At 61.2% G+C, this 19,595-nt stretch overlaps 1 protein-coding gene across 7 annotated transcripts in view; it reads right to left on the reverse strand.

Annotated features, from left to right (window-relative positions):
- Nucleotides 1-964: 964 nt before the first annotated feature.
- Nucleotides 965-19,595, reverse strand: part of Pwwp2b (PWWP domain containing 2B) — a 31,673-nt gene continuing 13,042 nt past the window's right edge. For 2 of the 7 annotated variants that reach the window (XM_027930109.3, XM_027930108.3), the window contains exon 3: nt 13,965-14,774. In XM_027930109.3, coding sequence (XP_027785910.2) covers nt 14,767-14,774 — 8 coding nt within the window. In that variant the 3' untranslated portion in view covers nt 13,965-14,766. Of the gene's footprint in view, nt 4,135-13,964; nt 14,775-19,595 lie in introns of those variants that run through there. The other 5 variants (XR_011707265.1, XR_011707267.1, XR_011707266.1 and 2 more) reach the window with 5 other exon arrangements.

Here is a 19,595-nt window from a genome sequence, read left to right on the forward strand (position 1 = left end):
CGGGCACAGGGAGAGCTGAGTCGGGGAGCTGGGTGCCAGGCAGATTCCAGGACTGCTGAGCCCCAGGACAAGGAGGGGCCACTCTGCATAGGGCCAGGTCCTTCCCGGGGGTCCTGGGGGGATAAGCAGCCAACACCGCTGAGCTCTGCTTGGGGACTTCCAGGCTCCTGGGCTCCACACTGGCTCCGTTGAGCTCCCAACAGCTCATAAATATTCATTTAAAAATTAAAGCCCCATTAAGGAGCTAACTCCTGGCTGATACTTGCAAATAATTTTTCTATGAAAAAGATTTAGCTGCTGGAGGATGAGGTCCAAGACACTGAGCAGGAAGCCACAGGGACATGGGCCCCACCCCAGCAAGGCCTGCAGCCACAGCCCTGGGCAGTCCTCTCCCTGGTGGCTGCCTGCCTGGAGGAGGAGCATGGCGGGAGGAAGCCGGTCAGGAAAGCACAGGGAGTGAGCCCTGGGGGGTGGGGCACCACGGGACTGCCCTGCAAGCTTGTAGTGTCCCTAAAGCGGTTCTTCCAGTTTCCAGATTGGTTCTGGCCCCCCTTCTCCCTTTTAAACATTCATTATGGCATGTGGTACCCCACACAAAGAGGTGGCACTGTCCCCACAGGTGTGGCCTTGATGTCTCCCTGCCCTCTTCTTGCCTCCTGCCCCATGTTCCCTGCAGGTTCCCTCTGGAGCCTGGTGTCACGTCTGGCTACAGCGTGTCCGCTGCTGCTTGCCTGGGCTAGACTGCACACGTGCCCACATGTGCCCACACACATGCACACACGCAGGGGCACAGGCCTGCCTACAAGGTGACATAAGGGTCGACACGGTCCCTGAGTGCTGGCGGTTGGGGTGGTCCCGGACACTATTTTTAGCTGTCGAAGCTTTGTGATTATTCCGCGTGAAACACGGATTACATTTGTAAGTAAGAAAAAAGGCTTTAAAAAAAAATCTGGGATGAGGAGGATTGGGGGGTTTATCCAGTTTTATTTTAAATTCCATTTCTGCCTTCGACTTTGGGGGGTAGTTGATGATCTTCTTAATCATTCCTGTGACTCTCCAATCCCCAGTTCACATTTTCTAGGGTTTGTCCCTTTGGCACCTGCTGTTTGCGACCCACGCTGTGAATCATGCTTCCGATGTGCTGCGGGACGCCTGTGTGCTTCCCTGTGGCGCTGGGACTGCACTAGGCAAGAACCCTTCAGAGAGAAGGTGCTGCCTGCCAGGGGAGGGTGAGGGCTGGGACGGAGAGTGGCCCCATCTGTAAAGTGGGGCGTCCAAAGGCACAGACTGGAGGCCCGGAGTCACGGTGGGCATGCAGCTGGCACCACAGCTCTGCCCACCAGACTTCACCAGGCAGCGGAGGAGGCTGCTGGCTGAGGACTGGACCAAGTGACCATGGACTGAAACCTCTGAAGCTATGAGCTACAGTAAACCATCCCTCCTTTAAGTTCATTATCTCAGGTCTCATAGCAAAAGAAAGCCAACAGGCATTTTTTGACAAAAATTAAAATTGGAAATCCTCGTGACTCTGGAAGCCGGACTGTTTGAGGCCGGCCTCAGCAATAGTTTGGCCCTAAGCAACCTTGCAAGACCCTTTCTCAAAATAAAAAATACAAGGGCTGGGGTGTGGCTCCGTGGTAAAGCACCCAGGTTCACTTCGCAGAACCTCGCCCCCTTTGTCCTGTTCTTCCAGCAGCACCCAGGCCAAGGCTTGGCTTGGCACCCCTGGACTGCTGGAGGCAGCACTCTACAGGTCAGTTCTGAAGGACCCTCGCCTGCTGTGTGACTGCTGGCTGAGCCACCTGCTGGGATGGGTCCCCAGGGCTCACAAGGATGTTAACATGGGGAAAAGCCAGATGTGTATACACTGGGCAGCCAGCGGCGGAAACAGAGCAGGATGGAGGGTGAAGGGGTCCTACGAACACCTTGGCAGTGCCCCGGGCACAAAGAGAGGACCCCTCAGGAAGGCTCACCAAGAAGGCCCTGGGTCTGGGTCCCTTGGGGAGGTGGGGATAGCATTCAGGACACTCTTAGAGCTACAGGGCTGGGCTGGAGTGGGGTGCAGAGTGGTCCCCATCCCGGGGGTTCCCATCTCCTACCCCGACTGTTGACCCACGGGCAGCCAGATGGCAGTGGGGCCTGCAGCGCTACAAGCCAGGGAGCTGCCTTGCACGCGTGGCAGAGCCTGTTCTGCAGCAACCCCTCTGTGGCCCCGAGTCCCATGGCACAGAGATGCGGGAGCACAGCTGTGTCCCCGGGGAGCAGGCTTCTCAGCCTGCACTATCCTCCTGGCCTGCTCCCGTTGACGCGGCCGTTCATTGCCATCTCAGGTTTGCAGGTGGAAGACAGGCATCCTGGGCTGTCTCTGAGGAACCCAGGGACGCAGAACTACACTGCACCAAACAGCAGAGGAGGGTATGGAGCTAGGCCATGGGTCTCCCGGGACTCAAAAGGCAGTTTGCAGCTTCTAGAAGGAACTGTAGGAAGAGTCCAGCCTCCTTAGTGGGGAGCAGGGCGGCTGTGACCTGCAGTGGAGTGGGTGAGGAGAGTCCATGGGGACAGTGGTCCACAGCTCCCAGGGGTCTGTCCCTTCTGGCTGTCCCCAGAACACCCCCCAGAGCTCAGCCCACCCATCCTCCCCTCCTGCTTGCCCCCCTGGGCCAGGCTGTCAGCCCAGGGTGGGCAGAGCCGCTGTGCACCTTTGGGCTTATGCTGCTCTCTGGTCCAGGACCAGCAGGGCACTGTCGGATGGGAGCTAGCAGCTCCGTGCTGGGACACCAGGGCCATTCTGCTTCCACGCAGGCCGGGCTCACTCCACCTGGTGCATGGGGGCTCTGTGGAGAAGCCACCTCTTCCCACTTCCTCCCTCAAGCCCCTGGTACGATGGCCCTGTGTGGCAGGGCCTCCACACCACGGCCTTGTTTCCAGGTGCTCAGTGAGAACCAGGGGAGTGGGGAGGGGGCTCCTGAGAGAGCCCCGCCCAGCCCTGGCAGGGCAGCCTCGGCCTGTGCCGACCCTGCCCCCCCAGGGGTGGTCACGTGACCCGTGCTTCCCACCCTCCCTGGGCCTCCTTGCTCCAGAGGCCCCAGGGGAAGCTGCTAGGGACACAGGGTCATTCCCTCCCAGGGTCCCCCACACAGGCTCTGGGGCAGGGAGCCACGACACCCATGACACAGCGGGCAGGGCTGCTGTGTGCCTCTGGCTTTGGGGTGTCCTCTTAGGACGTGGGGAGGGGTCCTGGCACTTGAAACCAGTTAGGGGGTGCCTCAGCAGAGGTGTGGGGCGGGGTGAGTGTGGGGCCTGGCCTGGGAGTGGCCCTGCTACAGGCAGATGACCCTGGGCCTCTGGGCTCACACTCCCAGGTCCTGTGCTAAGGCAGAGCACTGGGAAGCTTCTTGGGCTGCGGGCCTGAGGCCAAGGAGTCCTTCCTCATCACCAGCAGCAGAGCCTGGTGACCAGGAAGTGACCAAGGACACCCACCAGGCCCAGCATGAACCACTCCTCCCCACCTCCCCGTCCTCCAGGCCACTGTTGCCAGCCCTGGCAGGAGGGGCAGGTGGCCCCCCTGACCCATGTGACAGTGTGGGGTCGGCTGGGGACGGAGCCCTGGGGCAGTAGTTTGCTGCAGGAGTTGGAGAGTTCTTGGGTGACAGCACTGGTCGGTGTCCTGGAGCCAGAGAGATCCTGACAGATCTGCCACAGAGCAAGAGGGCTGCTGGGAGTCCAAACGGCCTTCATCCTCACCGGGTCTGTCCACGTGCAGCTGGTGGGGAGGGCACAGCTGAAAAGGTCCCCAGCCTTGCTCACGGATGGGTGACTGGCAGAGCTGGTGACGTGTTGGCGGGATTGCAGAGTAGAATGGCAGGATGATACCTCAAAGGAGGGGCAGACAGCAGGCAGGACTTGGCCCTGGGTCATCCCTTCTTTCTGCCTCCTATGCAGGTGGGATGCTGGAAGCGGGCAGCCACCCTGTGACCACGAGGCAATGACTCACTGTGGACAGACTCCCAGGAAGGCAGAAAGACCCAGGCCCTGGAGTGGGTCCTGACTCACCTCACTGCAGCACCACGTGGTGCCCTGGCCTCTCCCTCGGGAGATGAGACCTTGTGCTGTGGGCGGAGATGCATCAGAGCCCTGTGGGTTCCAGGACGGTCTCATGTGGGGGCTGAGTTGGCTTTCACCCTGGTCCCACAGGGTTGCAGTCTGGGACTGTGTGACCTGGGGCCAATCCTCCCACTGTCCCCAACCCCCAGTGTGAGCCTGCACCCCAGTCCCCGCCTGTAGCATCCTCCCCAGGCCTTGGCAGACCTTTCATTTGTCCTCAGACATTGCCTCTTGGTGAGATGGGAGCAAAGGGCGCCTTCCTGGGAGTCGCGCCCTCACCCTGCTCCTGGGTGTGGCTGCGTCGACCCCTGCAGGGTCCAGCCGCAGAGTCTGACTCCATGCCTGGCACAGACTGGTACTCCCTGCACGTACTAGATGAACGAATGAGTGGAGAAATGGGTGCAGGGCTGATCCGGGCATTGGAGAGAGCCCTGGGGACGGCCCAGGGGGGCACTGGGGAGCTCAGGGACGAGTCGGAGGATGGCCTCTGGAGGGGCCTGGGAAGCTGTCGGGGACTTGCCCGCCCTGTAGCCCTTCAGTGAAGGCCTCATGGGACAGTGGGCTCCTGCTCGGAACAGCTGGGTCAGACAGGACAGTCTACCCTGACCTCTTGCGCCTGCTCTGTCCCCAGGTGAGCCAGGGACACCCAGGAGGACTGGCCTAGGGGGAACAGTGGCCCCTCTGGCAGCTGGGTCTCAGGGTTCTGTTCCAGAGGAGTCTGGGGCTCAGGCCTGCTCAGAACCTGCTGCATCTCTCCCAAGCTTTGGCTTCTCTCAGCTGGATGCATCCTTCCGAAATGCCTTAATGTCCCAGGGACATCTCAGGCCCAGTCCCAATGCTGGGGCTGCTTAGGCAGTGAGCTTAGAGCAGTTCTGGAGGAGGCCTGAGTCGACCTGGGACTCAGGTGGCCTGGATACCCTCCTTTGGCCACTGCTAGGCTCAGCCCCAACCTTCCCTGAGGGCAGATCAAGGGGCTTTTGCTGACCACAGAGCTCTACACTGGCCACAGGACAGTCAGACATCTGGGAAGGTCCTTGGCCCAGCAGCGATGCGGGAACCCACAGGGCTCCTGATACATCTCCCTCGACAGCACCCCACTTGTTGACCCAGGTTGGGTGCTGGGGTGCTTCCCCCTGCCCAGATCCACATGCCCACCTCCTCTGGGCCTCTGCTCAACTGGCCTCCTTCCTAACGCCCGGCCCACCCCGATTGTCCTCAAGCTGCTCCAGCCCCCTCCACCAAGAAGCCTTCCTGGTCCTGCCCCAGAGTCAGGGTGCCCTGCTGGATTCCAGGGTGACCAGAGACCTGAGACAGGTGAGCCCACTGGTAGCCCTGATCCTGGGGATGTCCCAGGTCTCCAGGAAGAGGTGGCCTCTCCCTGTGGTGTCCTAGGACTTTTGTACCAGGCTGACGGATGGAGGCGCTCTGGTTCAGAGCCCCGGGGAACCAAGGTGTGCCTTTCGGAGACCACAAGGCACTCTCCACTGAACCGCAGGGGTTCCCAGGACGGGGCCAAAGCAGCCCTGGGGCAGCTGGTTTTGAGGGGGGCCTTGAGTTAGCCATAGTGACCCTCCTGTCTGATGTCCTTAGGCCTGTCCTGCACCATCTGGCTTTGGCCATGACTCCAGCAGCTGGAGGCCAGGAGCCCGAGGACCACAGCCCCAGCCCCTCACAGCTGCTGGCCCTCTGGCCTGGAGTTCGGGCTGAACCTGGCCAGCAGGGCCAGAGAGGGGGATGGGTGCCTTCCCCAGGGAAGGCCACTGGAAGCCTCTCCTGAAGCTGCTGCTGAATAATCAACATCCATCCTGCTCTTTCAGCATGATTCAGCCCCTGAGCCTCAGCCCAAGTCAAACAGTCCCCTAGGCCTGTCTACGCAGGCAGCCATGGACTCTGTGTGTTGGCATTACAGAAGGGTCTATGCCACGCTGCATCAAGCCTCGGTAAACCATCTTCTGCTGCCAGAATAAAGTTCATGGTAAACAAACAACAACAACAAAACAGGCCATGTGGAAGGTATTGTGGCCAGCATCTGACCCAGGAACGGCTGAGTGCCCGCTGTGGGGGGCCTGCGCCTGGGACAGAGGCGCCCTGAGGAGAGGCCGGATCAGCCCTACACCAGGCCTGCTGGGCTTCCAGGGAGTCTGGCCAGGCCGGTGAAGATGGTGTCAGGCCAGGGCCGAGCCCCAGCACAGGTCCCCCCCGTCCAGGACCCTCTGTGGGGAAGGTGTCTCTTAGCCTAGAGCACCTGCTCACTCTGTGCTCTGACAACTGGGGCTCAGGCGGCACAGGCTCCAGTCCCTCTCCTTCACCTGCGCAGCTTGGGGTGCAGGCAGCCGCGGGGGAAGAGGGACGTCAGCTCCCTGCAACTCGTGCTGAGCCCAGCCCTTGCTCTGATGGCGATGGTGATGATGACCATCTGGGCAGCAAAGACACTGACATGGCCTGTGCTTCTGGTGAGCCTCCCCACCCGACAGGACTGCCTTCCAGCCCGCCTTCTCAGGCCCCCATTTCCCTGTTGGGCCAAGATGGCCACAGAGGGTGAAGGACCAAGGCCTTACAGAACATCGGTTCCCTGACAGAGGTTGAAACCCTCGCAGGGAGCACAGGGGCCTGTAGAGGGCCTCCACCCACAGACCCCTGCCTATCACCCACCAGCCCGGACAGTTTGCAGCTGGCCCTGCAGGACCCCAGCCCCCCCACTCAGGATGAAAGCCATGATTGAGCCCCTCCTGAGGTCAAGGTTCCCGCTGGTCGTGGGAGTGAGGTGCTGAGGATCACGTGGGAGGCTGAGGGACCCCCCTCTTCCACAGATGGGGACAGTGAGGCCCAGACACAGACGGGCTTGCCCAGGCCCCACATGGGATCACAGCGTCAAACTGCCTGATGGGTGGCACCCCCAAGAGGGCTGGCTGCAGGGGCCTCTGAGAGATGACAGTGTCCGCAACCAAGCTCTCCCCGGCCTCGGGCTCTGCCGCTGAGCGCAGCTCCAGGGGCCCCACAGGCTGCCTCAGTGCCAAGACCCAGGAGTGCCCCAGTCTTGCGCAGGTGGGAGGGGGCTGACCCAGAAACCAGCCCACGGGGAGGGGTGGCCTGGGAGGTGCCCAGCAGCCTTGGGCCAGAATCACCTCCTGCCCCGAGGCCTGGCTCCTGCATGGCTGGCCTCCAGGGAGACCTCCAGGTCTGTTTCTCCTGGAAGGGACATGGGAGTCAGCGGTGCTGTGGCCACCAGCACCTGAGGCCTGAGGCGGAAGCCTGGACAGGGCAGCAGGGGCCAGCACAGAGACATCCACAGCACAGAGACGGCCCGTGTGTGCGTGTGCATGGCCTCTCAGGGACCAGCACGGAGACGTCCAGAGCGAGCGTGTGCCTGTGTGCATGTGACAGCCTCAGGGGCTGCACAGGGCCTGAGTGTGGCGTGTCCCACTGGGGCGCCCTGAGACCCTGATACCTACTTCAGCCCAGTGAGTCCTGTCTAACTTTCCCGCGGACCTCCCAGAGCTTGCGGTCTCTCCATGGCCTCCTGAGGGACATGTTCCAAGCCTTCAAGTCTGAAGTGTTCCGCTGTAGCAGCAGGAATGGTGAGGACAGCCCAGACCCTCTCAGGCTTCAGTGGGTCCTGGGCATGGTGGACTGTCAGCCACGGCATCCACCAACGACTGCCTCCAGGTCCCTCATGGCGCCTCTCTGGGACACTGCATGTGTATGACAAGGCATTATTTGGACAAGGGCCCACTGCCCACTGCTGTGCCCAACCTGTGCCCAGAGCACCTATGATGATCTGCCCGGACCATCCCTCCAGAGCACAGCTCTGGGCTGTGGCTGGGGGGGCAGTGCCCAGTCAGCCTCCACCAAGGGCCCTCCCCAGCTGCTGCTTCATGGCCACTGGAAGTCTGGCAGGCCCTTCAGCAGAGCTGACAGCAGAACGCTCCCCAGGGTCCTTCTAAGTCCTGCGGGGCGCAGGGGAGGGGTGGCGGGCAGCAGGCAGACAACTGCTGCTGGTGTGATGGAGGGCATCCTGGCTGCCCTTGTGGGCCTCAGGGGATGGAGTTCCTCAGGTGGCACTGACTGGGAGATGGCTCCTTCTCCTCATCTTCCTTTGATCTCTCTTGTTTTGTCTTTATTCTAAGATTCACTTCAAGGGGGAAATGCTTTTGTTTAAATGTGAACTCTGAACAGTTTCCATGTTTTGATTCCTCTTTCCTTCTCCTCCAAGGAGACATGTTCCAATTTGCAAAAGGGAAAACCTAGTTATGGGATTGAACTTGCAAATGTGCAAATTTGCTTCTCTAAGGGACTGGCCCATACCTGGCTTGTCCCCAGGAACACAGGAGCACAGTGGTGGGAGGGGGGTGGCAGGGCAGCCACATGGACCAGGGGCGGGGCAGGGGCTGCCTGATCGTCAGTCACTGCCCGTTCTCCTCCCAGATGGTCGCTGCCCCCAGTCAGGGCCCCCGTCCCCCTGCCCAGTATCCCTCCTTCCCTTCTCCCCTGCCCTTCTAAGGACTCCCACTCCAGCTCAGGCAAGGCGCAGAGAGGGCCCTGCCCCTGCCAGTCCTCTCCACACCCACACGAGTCCCTGCCAGCTGCTCACCCTGACAGGGCCTGCGTCTGATGACCAGGAGACAGAGTGCCAGGGAGACGGCTGCTGTCCGGGAAGCTGGGTCCTGGCACACGGGCGGATGGAATGAACACCAGAACTAACAAACGTGGTGCTGCTGAGGTGCCCAGAGCCTCCCGCTTCCGCTACCTGCTAACAGAGGGCCCTGAAGGCCCAGGGCCTCTCCAGAGATCGGGGGCCTCTGGCTGACCCAGCAAGCCTGGGGCAGGGCAGGCGAAGCTGCCCATCACAGCCCCCCACCCCCGCCTGCAGAGACACACTGAACACCCACGGAGGCCCCAGGACACACAGCACACACAGTCAGATACACACACCCACAAGGACACACACACACACCAAAGCACAAACACGCAGACACAGAGACCCACAGGGATGCTGCACACACGTGGACCCCCCAGGACAACATGCACACGCATGTGCCCCACACGATCCACTCTTGTGCCCGTCTCCACCAGCCTGGATGTCCCTGTCCATGCTCACTGCAGCCGAGGGGAGCAGGCAGGCCTGGTGCTGGTGCTGCTCTGGGAGAGACGACAGGGCCCCGTGCAAAGCAGATCCATCGAGTCCCACAGCTCAGGCCTCCGTGCTCCCGTGACGCTCAGCCCTCACACGCAGTCACCACAGCCCACCTGGGGGTCTCCATCCCTCAGAAGGGAGCCCGCACCTGCCGGCTCTCGGACGGCACAGCTCCTGCTACTTGTGGCTGCTGTGACTCCTCAGCCCACACCCACCGCCAACACCTCAGGAGTCACAGGCCGGCTCTCAGTGGCCAGCGGCCATCAGGAGAACCTCACACTTCCAACTGTCTCCAGAGTGGACCCAAGGGCTGGTGAACCTCACTGCAGCTGCCCTGCAGCCATCTCATCCCATTGACTATGCCCACTGTGGGTCCTGTCCCCTCTGGTCTCCCAAGCCTCAGGGAGAAGGACATGCCTCCCTGATGACCCCTTGAGTGACCACCAGAGTGGGACAAGGCTGGGCAGAGCCTCTGTGACTTGTTTCCCTCTGTCCCAAAGTGGTCCCCTGCTGTGGTCTGCACGGCATGGTCCCGGACACTCTCTGCTCTTCCTGGGGCAGCTGCCTCCCACCGCACTCTGTAGGTGCAGGGAGCCTGACCAGGCCCTTTCCAGGACTCGGGCAGCCCTGGGCAGCCCAGCCACAGCCCTGTCCCTCCCTGCATCACAGGGTTCCTCCACCACACACCCTGAGCCCAGCTGTCCTTCGCCATGCTGGCCACTCTCACTTTGTATCTCCCACAATTCTTGCCCATGAGCCCCCCCCCCCCCCGCACAGGTGTCCCCTCCCTATCCAGATGCCCACCCTCAGACCTCCATGGTCCCGCCCCTGTCACTCTGCCCAGGCCTTGTCCCTGGTCCTCTTGGACCAGTCCCCGTACCCATGCTGTAGCTGTGGACACTAACCCGGCCCTGCTGCAGGGTTCCTTGGGCTCTGACCCTAAGCTCCAGGCCCCTGGGCACTCCTGACACCCACAGCCATAACTAGGAAGCAAGGCGCCCCCACTGCTGCCTCCCCCATAAAACTCCAGGGAAGCCCTCCCTGTCACCTATGGTTGCTGGAGCTGGGTGGCCTGGGTGGAGCCTGAGGCCGCACCGCCTCTTGCGGATCCCAGTGCAAAGCTCATGGTGGTGTCAGGCGGGGCTGAAGCTAAAAATAAATCAGCTGGGGCAGAGGCTGGTGGTTGCAGTGCCTCCGCAGGGGCGGGGGCAGGAAGGGAGGCAGGCCCTGGTGACAGCCTAAGCCATAAGCCCAGGCCCCACAGGCCCAGCAGGAGGGGCAAGCTGACCACGCCTGCACCCAGAGGAGCTGGGGGAGGTCAGTCCTGGATCAGACTGGCAGGCAGCCCGGCATGGCCCGTGGTCCTGCTGGGCATTGGTCAGCTCCTGAAATGTCCTCAGGTTTCTGGGGTACGAGCAGCTAAGCCCTCAGCAGATGCTGGCCACTCCCAGCCAGCCATCAGGGCCAGCCCTGCCCCATCTGTTCTCCCTCTTCCGTATTCTGATGAAGGGGAAGGGAGCAGCTCCCACACGGGCTACTCCAGCTGCAACCCCAGCCAGGCAGCCTGCAGTGTCCAGAGGGGTGAGGAGCCCAGCACCAGGCAGCTCCCAGCCCCCCAGTGCTAGTTCCAGAAGGAGAGGGTGAGCCCCCAGGACACAGGAAGTCATGGGAGCCAGAGAAGGGTGCACTGGGCACAGAGCTTCCTGGGTGCCAGGTCGGCAGTGCAAATGTCTCTTAACACCCAGGAAACACACCTGGGAAGACACACGCAGCGACCCCCTGAGGGTGGGAGACTGCAGGAGACTTTTTATCTTCATTCATCTTTCCTAGTAATAGGGGTTACCTTATAATCAGAGAAACAGACCCTGCAGAGCTGGGTCCTACCTGCAATCCTAGCTACTCAGGAGGCAGAGCAGGAGGATTGCAAGTTTGAGGCCAGCCTCAGCAATTTAGCAAGACCCTATCTTAAAATAAAATAGAAAGGGCTGGGGTGAGGTTCAGTGATAAAGTGCTTGCCCAGCACACTCCAGGCCCCGAGTTTGATTCCAAACCAACCAACCAACCAAAAGACCCTGCAGAGACAGGAGGGGATCCTGGTGGGGATGCTGGTCACCCAGCACCATCTGCAATTGTCCAGGTCTCTGGGGCACTGAAACGCAGTGGATAGAGATCAGAAATAAGCTAGGGGCTCCAACTCTCAGTTTTTCCAGTGGTAAGATGCAGGCACTCTAGCCTGGCATCCTACACCACAGGTCCATTGTGTAGCCAAGTGCCCAGTCCACAATGAGGCCTCCGCTTCTGCCCCTTCCCTGTCTCCTGCCTCCGGCACTGTCCCTCTCTCCCATTGCCCTGATGTGCAGGCACCTGGTAGGGGAGCAGCAACCTGGGGTCTGGACTGCAGGTGCACAGAGGCAGGAGCTGGGAAAGCCTGGCAGGGGGCAGGGCGCAGGGTGAGCAGTGGAGGTGGGAGGCACTGGGGCAGTCATGATGATGAGGGTCCCTCAGAGGAAGGCAGGGGGCTTAGGCTGGTGACCAGGTGACTGCGGGATACACGCTGAGTCCCTGCACAGGCTTGGGCTGTGCCCCAAGGCCCCCAACCAGCCTGCACTATAGCAAAGTGGTGATAGTTGGCCTCAGGTGTATGGCAGATGGCCAGCCCTGGTGGCCAGAGAGACAGCTGAATTCTGGCAGAGTTGGGTCACAGCTGTTCACCCAAGGACCCTGGGGCTGGTGAGAGTGGCCTGATCTTGGGGTGTCCCTGCCTGGGCAAGTGCTAGCCCCGTTGCACCTTGGCTGCCATCAGGTTCCACTCATACCTGCCCTCACCCCAGTGCCTTTGAAAGCAGGAGGACACCGGGTGGACACTCGGGGGTGGCCCAGCCCAGCCCTGCTCTGAGTGGATTGGCTTCTGCAGGTGGGGTTCATGGAGGTTGGGCCAAGCAGGAAGGGTCAGGAGCAGCAGCCCCAGCCTTCCTGTGTCCAGACGCATACCACCCACGCCTCAGTCTGCACTCCAGGACCAGCTCACAGGACTAGTGCGCCAGGGATTCCCAGACCTCCTCTGCAGACTCGGATCTCCCGGGTGGGTGTCGGGGCTGGACAGCTCTTTCAGATGCACCAGGGAGGGCACCACTTCTCAAAGACAGCCTTGCCCATTCCCAGGGCCAGGGTGTGGAAGCAACTGGGGGCCCAGTGCAACCAGCTCTGGGAGCAACCATCAGACTGACTAGATGCAGAGGATTTGCTCTCCACCTCCAGGCCATTGGTCTAGGGGTTCAGAACCTCTGGCCCTGTGATAATCATGCGTGGCTGGGGAGCTGCCTAGTGACAGCTACTTATGGGCTCCCCTCACCCCAGGAGAGGGACCAGACCCCAAGTCCCTAGAGCAGTGCAGCAGGATGGGCTAAAAGGGGACACCTGGAGCCAGGGGCTCACGGGGACCCCCTCCATGCGGCAGGCCCCTCCCACTCAGTCCCCAAGGGTCACTGCCAGGCCCTAGAGCTAAGGAGTGCGGTTGCTGCAAATGACCATGGACAGAGGGCAGGGTCAGCCTTTCCAAGCTGTTGTTGGGGACCCAGGGTGGGGTTCTCACATGGCCTCACCCATTCCTTTCATCCTGGGGGAGGAAGACACCCCCCCACCCCAGGCCTGGATAGGTGACAGCACCCGCTCAGGCTGAGGACATCCCTGAGGATGCAGACTTCACCCCCCAAGCAGGCACCTGGGGCTGTGAAGCTGCCCATCTGTGTTTGCTTCTGAGAAAACCAGGCTCCCCTCTGCCCAGCAGAGCAGCCTGGAAGACATCAGCCTCTGTCCCGGCCCCCGATAGAAAAGTTCCCTTGGCCCAAGTGGCTGGGAACAGTTCTTTCCCAGCTCAGGCCTTCCTGGGACCCTGGGTAGAACGCAGATCTGTTCCAATGTGACCACTGGGTGACCACACAGTGGGGTCTGGCTGCCCTGGGACTCCGCTCCTTCTGAAGTGACCACAGGACCTGGGGTCAAAGAGCCAATGTGGGAGGCTGAGCCCAGGACAGAGCATCTCAGTCCTTGCCATCACAGGGGCTGGCTCCTTCCTCCAAAGTCCCCTCCCTTATGCAAGCTCCCCTGTCCTGCCTGTGGATTTTCAACGGTTCCCAGGGCCCCAAGGTCCTGGATGATGTCAGGGTCAAGCAGCCACAGCCAGCTCCTTCCAGAGACTGTTCTGTGAGATTCTGCTTGAGGAAAGGTCTGGGAGCCATGCCCTCTGCACCTGTGAGTAGGCTCAGGACCACAAGAAACCACGAGGACAGCTGTCGGGCCGGCAGTGGTGGAGTGACGGATCAGAGTCTGTCCACTGCCCCACCAGGCCTTCCCGAGGAGGGTGGCGCCCTTGCGATGCAGAATGTTCCTGTACAACCAGGGACAAGCAGGGCCACCACCATCATTTGTGAAGGAGCCAATCAAGAAGCCGGATGAGAGGCTTCACCAGCAGAAAAGCATGTTGACCTACCCACCTACCGTGTGTTCCCTCTGCCCCCGACCCAGGTGTCCACCAGGAACCAGGTGGCGGGGGCAAGATGGGGAGGCTGGACCCTCGGGCCCCCCTGGAGGTGGTCAGTCCTGCCAGGTGACGGTGAGCGGAGCTGTGGTATGGCCCACCCGATACAAGGAGCACGGCCCTTCCTCACACCAGGGGGCTCCAGGCTGCCTCCGTCCAGCCAGCGGCACACGGCGACCGCAGGGTGGCTCAGGTAGAACCTCCACAGACTTTATTCTTTCACATTTAAACAAAGAAAAAGCAGCAGACAGGTTTTCTCTTTTCCTTTTCTTCTTCCTTTTGGTCGGTACAGTGACGGGGAGGGAACGCTCTTACACAGCACCGCGGAGGCGCCTCGCAACGTCAGCGCCCGTCTCTGAGGCCTGCCCTTCACCTCCTCCTCACTGTGCTGTGAGCTGGTGGCAACATCTCCAGGACAAGGTGGCCTTGCAGGTGGGCTGGGCACCGGGGAGACCTGCGCTCTGGGAGGAACGTGGGGGAGACGTGGGCGGGTCCCCGGCTCTCAGCTGCGCTAGGACCCTGCACCCAAGGGCTGGGGAAAGACACGCATACGTGCAACTTGGTTTTCCTCAAGCTTGCAGGGCAGCCGGAGCTGAGCAGCCAGGGCAGCCATGCCAGGAGAATGCTCCATGGCTGGACATGGCCACCCACACCAGTGGCTAGACTGGCCAGGGAGGAAGGCCCTGCTCCTGCACAGGGATGCCTGAGCCGGGCAGCTATCTGGGCCTGACACAGGAAGCAGCAAGCTTGTCACTGAGTTCCTGGGTACTTCCAGCCAGGAATATTGTAGCCTGAGCCACAGGCACATTCAGCTGAGAGGAGCCGCTGTGCCCTGGGCTTGTCCCCTCCCTGGACACACCTGCTGCTCTGGGGGCTTTGCACCAGGCTGACCACTGTGCCCAGAGTGTTTCCACACATAGCCGGCCAGAAGGCACGAGGGGTCCCTCGGATGGAAGTCAGAAGCTCCAGGATGACAGCCGTGCCCTCACCATCAGTGACCTTGGGGAAGCAGAAAGGGGCACAGGTTACCGTGGACCCAAGGGTTGGGAGGCAGGCCCCTCGGGGCCAGAGCACCAGCCCAGAGACTCTGCCACAGTCTCTGAGCCAGCCCTCCTGGGCTCTGTCGCTCTCCAGGGACCCCTGGAGGTCCCCAGCTCCCACTAGCCTTTCCATGTCCATGAGTCCCACCTGCCCTTGACCTCGGGTGCCCAGGATCCGGCTATGCCTCAGGAAAGGGGAGGGTCTTCAATGGCTGGACACCCTGGACCACAGGGCTAGCCCAAGTCCAGCACAGAGAAAGTCACATGGGTGTGAGGAGCAGCCCACTCTTCTGGCTTCTTCCAGCCACAGGCTTACTGTGCAGGGGAACCCAGTGAGTCTCTTTGGGACCCTCCTGTGCACTGATGACCCCTGAAGGGACATGCCCCTCAGCACCTGAGCCTGGGGAGGGGTCCCAGGGTCCCCCTCTACCAGGACACAACCCTCTGGCACTGGGGGACACAGGTGGGAGAGGGCAGACCTGTCGTGGCCCACTCAACATGGTAGGCCAGCGAGTGCCTAGAACTGAGAAATAACCACCCAGAGCTGTGTGGAGCAGTTGAGGGGAAGCCTTCAACGCTACAGCATCAAATGGAAACAAGTCCCCAACGGGCGAGGGCACCGAGGCTGGGGACAAGGGAGGGGCAGGACCACAGTGCCCACCAGAAGGAGGCGAGGCCAGGATCAGCCCAGAGAGCAGAGAGCCCAGAGTCAAGTTCATCCGCTGCCTGGGCAGGGGCGAGCTGCAGGCATCCCTGTTCAGCACAGGTGCATGTGTGGCTGGGAGCAGGGGACATAAGAATGCAAACTCCTCCTCTGCTACAGAGTCACCAACATCATCGAAGCTGAAAAGTCAAGAATCAGGAGCCGCCATTCAGAAACCTGAAGACGTCCTCAGCACTGGGCACGCTACCTGAGAACTGCACTGAGTGTGTCCAGGGGCTCTCTGTACGTGAGGCCAGGCCCACGGGTCTTCCACAGAGTCCAACATGCATCTCCCAGGATCCCCATACTGGCCCCTTGCTCAGCTGCTCAGGGGGGCTGGTCAGCTGCCCAGGACCCCTATTCCCCTCTCCAGGCAGACAGGCCATAGGTGGGGGACTTACCACCCAAAAGAACCCTCTGCTGAAGACAGGCCTGGCCCCAGTGGGGCACCTGGCCTCCCCAGACCTTCCCACACAAGGCTGCACTGGCCACCAGACAGCCAGGCAGGAGTGGACGGTGCCTGCCTGGGTTCTACGGGCTCAGGTCAGGCCCTGGGCAGAGGAGTGAGGAAGACCATGGGAACACTCAAGGCTGCACAGCAATCTCCATGTCCAAGACCTCCAGGAGGCTAAACCTGTGCCCACCAGGTCTACACAAGTCCAGACTCCAGTCCCGAAGAGGTCCACCAGGCAGGGTCACAGCAGAACGGATGGCAAGGTCGGGTTAGACCCCTGCTTGGTGACATTCCTCAGTGTCCTGGGATAGGAGGTGCCCTGGCCACACTGGGCAGTCTTTGAGGCGTGCAGGACAGACCCCATTTCCTGCCTGTGGCCTCCTGCTGCTGGGAGCTGTGGTGACCACCCTTATCCAGAACAACTCCATTCCAGGCCCCTGTCCAAGGAAGCACCCAGCCTTGGTGAAGAGGGCCAGGCACTCTGGAAAGTGACACACGCTGACCTCACACACCCCAGGCCCCAGGCGTGGTGATGCAGGGGCGGGACCCTCACCAAACACAGCCCTGCCAAGGGACTCAGCAACCTGAGAGTGTGCTGCCTCGACGGCAGAGCTACCAGGGTGAGGCGGGCACAGCCCCTTGCAGTGACCTCCAGGCAACAGTGGGCCACCTCTGTACTGGGGGCTTGGCGGGTGGGTAGGGCACACTGCAGGAGCTCCGGCTGGGCATGGGTCAGCAGCATGGTTTCTAGGTCACCCTGCACTGTTTGCCAAGAGTGGAACCACAGGGGCCTCGGCCTGTGTGGAGACCCACTGCTGCCAGGCTAGGCCCACCAACCCCCACCCAGTGCCAGCACCCACCTTCTGCAGGGCCCAGCACAGGGGTGGATGCCTGGCCCAGCTGTGCTGCTTGTGATGACTGCAGGCCTCCCCCATCCCAGTGCTGAGCAGGGTGGGGCACAGGCTTCGACTGTACGCTCCCAGGAAGTGAGGATGGCAATGGCCCGAGGACAGTGGTGGGGGACAGGATGCCTCTAGGAAAGCTGGGCAGGCCAGGATAGGTCCCTGGGTCTGGGACACTGCTATAGGAAGTCCCTTCTTCTGAAGCCTGACCCGGCTTGAGATTGGACCCCTCTAGACCTGGGCCCGGCTTGTGCAGGCCTGAGTCACAGCACCTACTGGACAGACTGAGCATCTGGGAGAGGTGCCCAAAGAGGCCAGGCCTCCACTGCTGGGTCAGATGGTTACATGGCCCATTCCCCTCAGTCCAGGCCTGACCACCCCCATCCCTGATCTCTACAGGAAGGGCAGGCTGTGTCCAAACCAGAGCACAGACCCTGTGGGAGGGCCCAGGCCTGAGCAAGGCCCCATACCCACCCCAAGGCCACCTTGGGCAGCAGCCCTGCCCTAGCCAGCTAAGGCCCTGACTTGGGGCCTGAGAAATCATCCCTTGCAAAACAGTCCCGCACTGCTGAGCCCTGGAGAGGTCAAGGTCACAGCACCCCACAACAGGTCTGTTCTCTCAGGGTGATGGTCACACACTGGACTGAGCTGCTGCCCACGACACAGACCAGCAGGGCCTAGCACAGCCAGCACTCCGGGCCATGGCACCTGTGCCCTGCTTGCCTGCTCTGTGGTGCTGCGGGGGCTGATGGGCACATGCCCCACTGCTCCTGGGTTAGTCTCGGCCACCAGTCCACCCCATGGCCTGCAGCCAGGGTCCGCAGTGAGTCCCAGCATGCCTCCCTGCGGTCACGCCACCTCCTCACTATTCCCTCCTTGGTCACCAACCAGCACTGTCCCCTGGGCATAGACACATCCCTCACGGGCAAGGGTGAGCCCCAGGAATCTGCAGACTCCTCCCAAATCCGTGACTGGTCATGAGGCGGGTACAGTGGCCCCAGATCTGTGGACACCATTCCTGGCCTACCCTGCCCCACCCAGGCTGCGGCACATCTGAGGACAGTCACCCACCCTGGGCCAGGTGTCCAGCTTACAGAGTGTCTCTTCCAAACCCCTGTGAAGGCCAGGGCTGCTGGCAAGGTCTGACCGCTGTAGGCTCTCTGTGGGCTCTGGGTGGGGACAGTCATACCTGGAAACCGCTCCGCCCACCCCTTCTTACTGGGGACTCTAGGATTTACAAGGGGCCAAATCAGGGCAGCTATGCTTCACGGCAAAGAGACTGCACCGCATGTCCCCCCGACAGCCACACTACCTCTGAAAACGCCAGGTGTCTTCAGCAGCAGTCCTCCTTAGGAAAATGCAGGCCTTGAGAGGATGGCCCGGGCTCTCCCCAAACAGTGGCCTTCAGAAGGACCTTCCCGCTCCTGGCAAAAGGAGCAGAGTCCCTGCCCACAGGCTGGACCCCAGCTGGGGCTGCAAAGCTGAGCTCAGCTGCCCAGGAGGCCTCTAGGCCTCCAGGACTTCACAGAACTGCTCTGGGGTAGATCCTCAGACCCACCCCATCCCTCCACACCAGTGCCTGGAAATCAGAGGCCAGCAGCTCCCCACCCAGGGAGCAGCTGTGGGCTACTGCCCAGGCCCCAGGCCAGTGCCCCTCTGAACCTGCTCCGCTGAAAGGTGAGGGACAAACCAGGATGCAGAGCCACGGGAGGGGACCTATTGGCCCAGGGCCACAGGACTGCCCACAGAAGCACAGAACACACTACAGCTCCAGAACCCAGAAATCTTAGAGATGAAAACAGAATTCAACCAACAAGTATAGCTGTGAGATGGTGGGATGTTGTCACTTGGGAGACAGGAAGGCCAGGCCCCAGCACGAAGGGCCTGCTGGAACCCTAGGCTGCTCTCACAACCTCTGGCTGGCTTTGGAGGGGTCCTCCCCGGGTGTAGTATAACGGTATAATGCCACACTGATAGACATTATTTAAAATAATTCACGGTGTGCACATACGGACTTTTACAGGTGTAAAATCAATAATTGTGGGGAGGACCCAAGAAGCAACCAAGACCCTTGGCATTAGGGCATCTCACTGGAGAGAGGGGAGGGGACAGGCAGGGGACACACCAAGACAACTGGGCCCCAGAAACCCAGCTCCTAGAGGAGCACCCCAGAACTGCCTGCCCCACCTGCCCACAGGAGCCCACCCGATGCCCAGAGGCGGCAGCAGGCACAGGCTGCTAAATGCTGGAGTGGGACAGATGGAGCCCCAACAGCAGGCTCAGAATCACAGGCCTGAGCTTCCTTCTGGAACAAAATAATTACAACCTTCGTGGAGGACCTGAATTCCCTGGAAGCAACGTGGAAGGCGGCTGACAGCCGTCCTCAGGAGAAGGAGGACATTTTATTCAGAGCTGGAAGAAAGAGGAGCTGGCTCGCAGCACTCAGCTCGAGGTGCTGTTCTCAGGACTCGCCGCAAGGGCACCCAGGAGAACCGGCTCCCAGCGCACGTTGGTCTAGGGTCACACTCTGCCCCCACCTAGCCGGTGCACCACCAGCACCTGCCGTACTCAGCCAGTGGCTCCTGATCTCTAGCCTCATTTCCCTGGGGGAATCGACCCTGTGGAGGGGGAGGCGGGAGTGGGGGTGCTCCCAGGACTGGTTGCCAGCAGATTTTCCCAGCCCCCGCATATCCTTCTGGAGCCATGGTTTTCTGCATCCTG

This window comes from Marmota flaviventris, chromosome 4 (genome assembly GCF_047511675.1).
Source record: "Marmota flaviventris isolate mMarFla1 chromosome 4, mMarFla1.hap1, whole genome shotgun sequence".
NCBI lineage: Eukaryota > Metazoa > Chordata > Mammalia > Rodentia > Sciuridae > Marmota > Marmota flaviventris.